We start from the raw sequence: 6,000 nt of genomic DNA on the forward strand, positions 1-6,000 counted from the left end.
CATATCTGTACACTGGACCAAGCATTTTCACTCCTATTATTTCATCACAACAACCTTGTTGGGTAGGAAGAGTTATCGCTATTTCACAAATGAAGAAATTGAACCTAGGAAGCAGCTATGATTTAGCCAAGCTGGGAGAACACAGGTCTGAATCCTGACTGTCATTTCAACCATGTCTTTACTGCACAGCAGTCCAGGGCACCTCAAAGAGCTGGGCTCCCTATCCTCTCTAATCAGAGCACTGTCCCCACACCCCAGTGCATTGGTAAGGAAGGTACTTCCTGAAGAGTAGAGGAACCATCAGGTACACCCCGGAAAAAAGGCAATCGTTTTTCTTGATTTTTCAAAAACTCTTTCTCATGCAGACTCTTTCTTAGTGTTCAAACCACCCATTTGGGCCTGGGCAAGCCTAATGCATTTCTTTAAGAGCAAGAGAAAACTTAGATATAAGGAGAGAAAGTCATTTTTACAAATGGCAAGTTCATGGGGCTTAGGAGATACTGAATACCTACATTGCAACCAATGTGCTTCCAGGACCTGGGCATGGTTCAAATGTTAGATCCAACCAGGCTGCAGGCTCCTGATATTTAAAGATACTCTGGCTCCTCCTGTGTTTGCATTTCCTAGTGTAAGGCTCACATTTTTTAACTAGTAACTGCCTACCTGAAAACAGTCTGCAGAATTACTAGTGGCCTAACTCTGAATTTATAAAACATATTTCACACAAATCTGCTTATTCCATTGCTTGGCAGACCAACCTCCCTTGTAAAGCCTCATGAAATTTGGTTTTCTCAAACATTTCAACATCCCGAAACGACTCAGTGACACCTATTAACAGATGACAGATGTGTAACCGGGCACACAGTCATTTCTAGAGTTATGTAATGATAGTTTCCATTCACCTGAAAGAGTTTCAGCACTTTGACCAGTCCACCCACTTCGTTTTTCAAGGAGAACACAACCGCCGTCTTGCCACTTTCAGTAGCGGTTTCACTTTTGCTGCTGCCCTTGTTGCCTTTTTTATCATCACTTTTGCCGGAGCTAGCTTTATTTAGCTTCAGAAAGGTAGAAACACACATAAATATTAGTTAGGATTCCAGAGTTCTCTTTCACTAGATTTCCCCCCCACATATTCCATTCATATGCTGGACGCCCCAGCAATCATATAAACTCAAGAAGTCGCTATGTCAATTCATAACTTTTGATTCTAAATATTGATCTCATTTACCCTGGAAACTATTTTCCAATGCTCTAAGATATCATCCAGTGGTGGAAATAAAAGGGGGATCAGATTTGATTCACTTTCAGCGCAACAGACTATCATAAAGTAAAAAATCTCACATGTGAATAACTCCTGCCTTTCTAAGTTTATTTTGCAGCATAAAATTTGATCTGTCAGCCTAGTTGACTCATATGGAAACTATATTATTAATTACTAAACATAACAAAAAGAACAAATGTATATTTTTCACAATAATTTTGATCTCAATTAAATCTTTAAAACAAAATATTCATTTCATTCTGAAAAATGTCCAGACATGCACTGAAATTGATAACCTTACTTTCTGCAGTGAGGTCCACATTGCCAGTGGGAATCTATCTGCAGAAGTTCAGTGCAAAGAGATGTATTCCTACAAGGCCAACTGTGTCAGCAGATGACATCTGAAAAGTGGCTGTTAAAATTCAGCCACAGAGGAGAGGAGAGGAGGGGAGGGGAGAGGAGGGGAGGGGAGGAGGTGTGGGTGGGGTGAAGGGGAGAAAGAGGAAGGGGGAGAGAACTACCTAATCATTAGGTACAAAAGTTTAATCTGAGAAACTGAAAAAGATTAACATTTTATTAGCCATTCAAGATACTAACCACATGACCAAGCAATGACTATTTGGCTAAAGATAAAAATGGCAGATTCCAGAAACTTGTTTCACATTGTCATAAATGCCAGATAAAAAAGATGGAAACTTTCATTTGACAAAACAAAATTAGGGTGTATTTTTTTTTTTTTTTTTTTTGGTACATGCAAATGAGGAATCGGGTAAACAGAGAACTTTTTCCCTGGCAAAAAGTGAGATAATACAATCACACTAATCTATTACTTCCTCACGAAACTGAGAAAAGTACGTTAGATTTGGAACCCCATGAATAGTGATTTGCCACTGTCTTCCTCTGATTTCTCTACTGGCTTTATTTTCACATGTTAGTATTGCCTCACTCTCTAGATTTATATATTATTAAAAATAGGTTATTATTTATGACTTGAGGGAGAAAAAATGTTTATGCAGATATTGGCATTTGATTGTACATTCAATCATTAAAACCTCAAATGTCTTATTACTCTAATCATCTGCCTCCTCCTCACCACATAACACACAGATCTTATATATTTAAGTAGCATAACTCTTGAGGGTTTTTTTGTTTCCTTCTAGAGGTACATTATACCTTCAAAATTCCTCCATGTAATATCTCATCCAAATATTTATGAATTTAAATGTTAGAAAATCTGTTTAAGTTTTTAGTTTCATTTTTACAAATTGATTTAAATAATTCTACAAAACTTGCCCTGATTACTTTTCAACATTTTTAGCAGTAATAATATACCAGTACAATACAACCCTCTGGCATGGAGTTACAATATTAAAACAGAGCTACAATATTAAAACAGATTTTTCTGTGATAAAGACTGAATTTTAATTGATTGATACAGTCTGATAGTGCAATAATAAAATATCATTCAATCATTTAAATGACTAGGAATATGAATTTTTTTTCAGTGTCTTTTTTTATTAAATCCCATGACTATTACCTCAAATCAGAATCTAAAATTCTGCAAAATATTACTTTTTTATTGTTAATATTTAAATATAAAAACTATCTTAAATATTGAAACAAGTGGTGTGTTGCTTTCATTACTCTATCAGTTAAACTGAAAAATAAATGGAGTTATGAGCAACACAGGGAAACTTTTGAAAGGAACTCAATCTTTCTTTCATTCCAATAACCAGCACCTATGGAGTAAAATAAAATAGATTACTTCTGTGTTTGAAGATCAGGCTTTGTAGGTGGAATGGGGTAGAGGAGATAGTCAACTTTCAGGAACCCTGAAAATCTATTTCATTTCTTCTCCCTGTTCCTTCTCATAATAAATGGCCTCTCAAAATTCTACACACTTTTTTGGTTATGGATATATGACATTGGTTTATACAACCTTTCATTGATGTTCAAGAGCTTCTTTGCTTTGTACTTATACATTTTGAGGAAAAGAAGTTTAGCATGTAACTATCAGTATACCTGCTTTACTTTATGGAGAGAGAAGGAAGACTGAAGGCCAACAGGAGGGAAGCAGGGTACACAGATGATTGAGGAAGGAGTTGAGGTGTGCATGCTTACTCTACACCAGGTGTCCATATGACAATATGGCAGGATGAGATGATCGCCACCCTAGAAAAGACTCCCTAGAGAAAGCCAGCAACTCAGTACTCACTGTTAAGCTGCCAAGTAGCTGATGCTCTTCGGGCAGCGCTGAATCCAGAGAAAACCCTCTTCTTGCCCAGTATTTACTGGAAAACATCATCATTGCAGGCTGCATGGATCCCGGTGTAATTTTCCTTCTCTGCAGCAGGGGGTACTAAAGAGGCAGTAGCTGCGCCTGACAGATTGAGAAAGGAGCCTGAGAACAGCAGCCCGCTCGGGGCGCTGTCCAGAACCCTGGTGCTGAAGAAAGAGCAATGTGAATCCTCCCCTCCCATGCTCCTTTTTATGAGTGACTGGGGACTGATGGAAGGCTGATTAGAAAGAAACTCATTTCTGGCTGTTGATGGCCACAGTCAGATTACAGACCTGAAGCCCGGGGTTATCTGTGCTCATGGTGCGATTCGTTTCATAGGTCGAGTAGCCGTTTGGACGTGGGCGATGAAGAACAGTACATAATAGGGTGATATTTGTAAAAGAAAATATCTGTCCCCTGATGTTAGCTTTCATTTCTCAAACCTGCTACTGGCAAGTTAACCTCAGCCTTTAGTTGACTATGAATTCAAAGGTTTTGTGCTTTCTTTCCAAAAGAAGGAAAATAATTTAAGAAAAATCAGCACTGCCGAATCCCTAAGCCATTTTATTTTATACTGATAAGCTTTTTCTCACCTGATGTGCTGTGCGTGCACTTGTGTGTGTGTGTGTGTGATGGCTTTCAGAAAGGCACTGCTTCCCAATTGTGTGATGCAGCTTTGTAGCGATAACCAGGCAATCGTAAAAAAAAAATAAAAATAAATAAAAAATGTGAGGCTTTGATTTAGCCACATATACATATATTAGTCATATGCTTGATTAGTCATAGATATGGCTGAGAAACTAACCCACAAAGAATCTTTCTCACAAAGTGGGGAGAAAAAGAGAACTACATGCCTAGTCAGTCATTCCTTTGATGTTATTGATGGTTAGTGAATGTTTTCTCTCCACTTATGACTAGATCAAATCCAACAAATTTGAAATACATATCAATTGATATACTTATTCAAACTCTAGGAAGTCATAAAATTTACTGTGCCACCAGAAAGTGTTGCCAACCTCTTGAGGGATGAATGGAAGACTCCTGACCGAATGTGTTTGTTAGACTGCAACACTAAGCAAAACCTGAGGTTGATACTGCTTGTCGACATAGAAAACAAGATAAAAATTTTCAAAACTGGAATAAACTAATATTAACTGGATTTTCATTGTTCCTGGCATCTTGAGGGGCAGCAATTACTATTTGATCTAATTTTTGAAATATTATTTGACTTGCATTTTCTCTCAAAATTAGTTCTGACCAGCAAAGAGGAAAGTCAAGTTTAAATATATTGACTGAAGTAATGATAATATTAGCTAATATTCCTGAGTGCTTAGCATTTGCTGATTTCTATTCTAAGCATATTTTTTAGGTAAAATGGGGATTCATCATCACAAAAACACTTACATGACAGAAATTATTCTTTAAATATGAGGAAACTAAGGCACAAGGAATTTAGGTTCACACAATTAAAGAGTGACTGAGGCAGTATTTAAATTCAGGCTGTCTGGCTTCAAAATCATGTTCTCAACTATTACTTTATATAGCTTCTTGAGTATTTCAAAAAAAAGAAATCATCTTAACAAAAAAGTACACTCAAGAAATTACACATAGATTATTTCAGCTAGAACAGTGTTTGGAAAGATGTATGATTCAACAAAGATTTGTTAAGCACTCTTTGTGGGAAGCATTGAAACCAAGTCCTGGGGATGAAAGATGAATGAGAAACGGCATCTACCTTCAAGGATATCGCAGACTCACTAAAAGAAGCATATATGCAAATAAGTGAGTGAAACAAAATATATTGAATGCTCCACAGAAGACAGTAAAGAATGAGGAAGAGCCCTGGCTGGTTTGGCTCAGTGGTTAAAGCGTTGGCCTGCAGTTTGGAGATACCCAGGTTCGGTTCCCACTAAGGGCATATACCTCGGTTGCAGTTTGTCCCCGACCCTGGTTGGGTTGTGTGGGTGGCAGCCACTCGATGTGTCCCTTTCACGTCGATGTTTCTCTCTCTCTCTCTCTCTCTCTCCCCCTCTCTCCCTCCCCCTCTCCCTCTCCCTCCCACTCTATCTGAAAAAAATATCGAAAAATGTCCTCAAGTGAGGATAAAAAAAAAAAAGAACAAGGGAGAGAGTACTTAATGCTGCCATAGGGGAGTCAGAAGAGGCATCTAGGAGGTGTTGCCTGAGTTAAATATTTATTTATTTATTTATTTATTTATTTATTTATTTATTTTTTATCCTCACCCGATGACATTTTTCCAATTTTTGTACAGATAGAGTGGGAGAGAGAGAGAGAGAGAAACATCGACGTGAAAGGGACACATCGAGTGGCTGCCACCCGCACGACCAACCAGGGCCGGGGACAAACCGCAGCCGAGGTACACGCCCTTAGCGGGAATCGAACCCAGGTCTCTCAGGACCGCAGGCCGACGCTCTAACCGCTGAGCCAAACCGGCCAGGGC

At 38.4% G+C, this 6,000-nt stretch overlaps 1 protein-coding gene across 1 annotated transcript in view; it reads right to left on the bottom strand.

Moving 5' to 3' along the window:
- The window catches only part of TPH2 (tryptophan hydroxylase 2), a 94,391-nt gene extending 90,756 nt beyond the window's left edge, over positions 1-3,635 (bottom strand). Inside the window, exons 1-2 of the mRNA XM_036251931.1 lie at positions 3,478-3,635; positions 903-1,074 (exon numbers count right to left, since the gene is read on the bottom strand). Of these exons, the coding sequence (XP_036107824.1) occupies positions 903-1,074; positions 3,478-3,581 (276 nt within the window). The 5' untranslated portion in view covers positions 3,582-3,635. The remainder of the gene's footprint in view (positions 1-902; positions 1,075-3,477) is intronic.
- Between the last annotated feature and the right edge of the window lie 2,365 nt (positions 3,636-6,000).

This window comes from Molossus molossus, unplaced genomic scaffold (assembly GCF_014108415.1).
Source record: "Molossus molossus isolate mMolMol1 unplaced genomic scaffold, mMolMol1.p scaffold_m16_p_10, whole genome shotgun sequence".
Taxonomy (NCBI): Eukaryota; Metazoa; Chordata; class Mammalia; order Chiroptera; family Molossidae; genus Molossus; species Molossus molossus.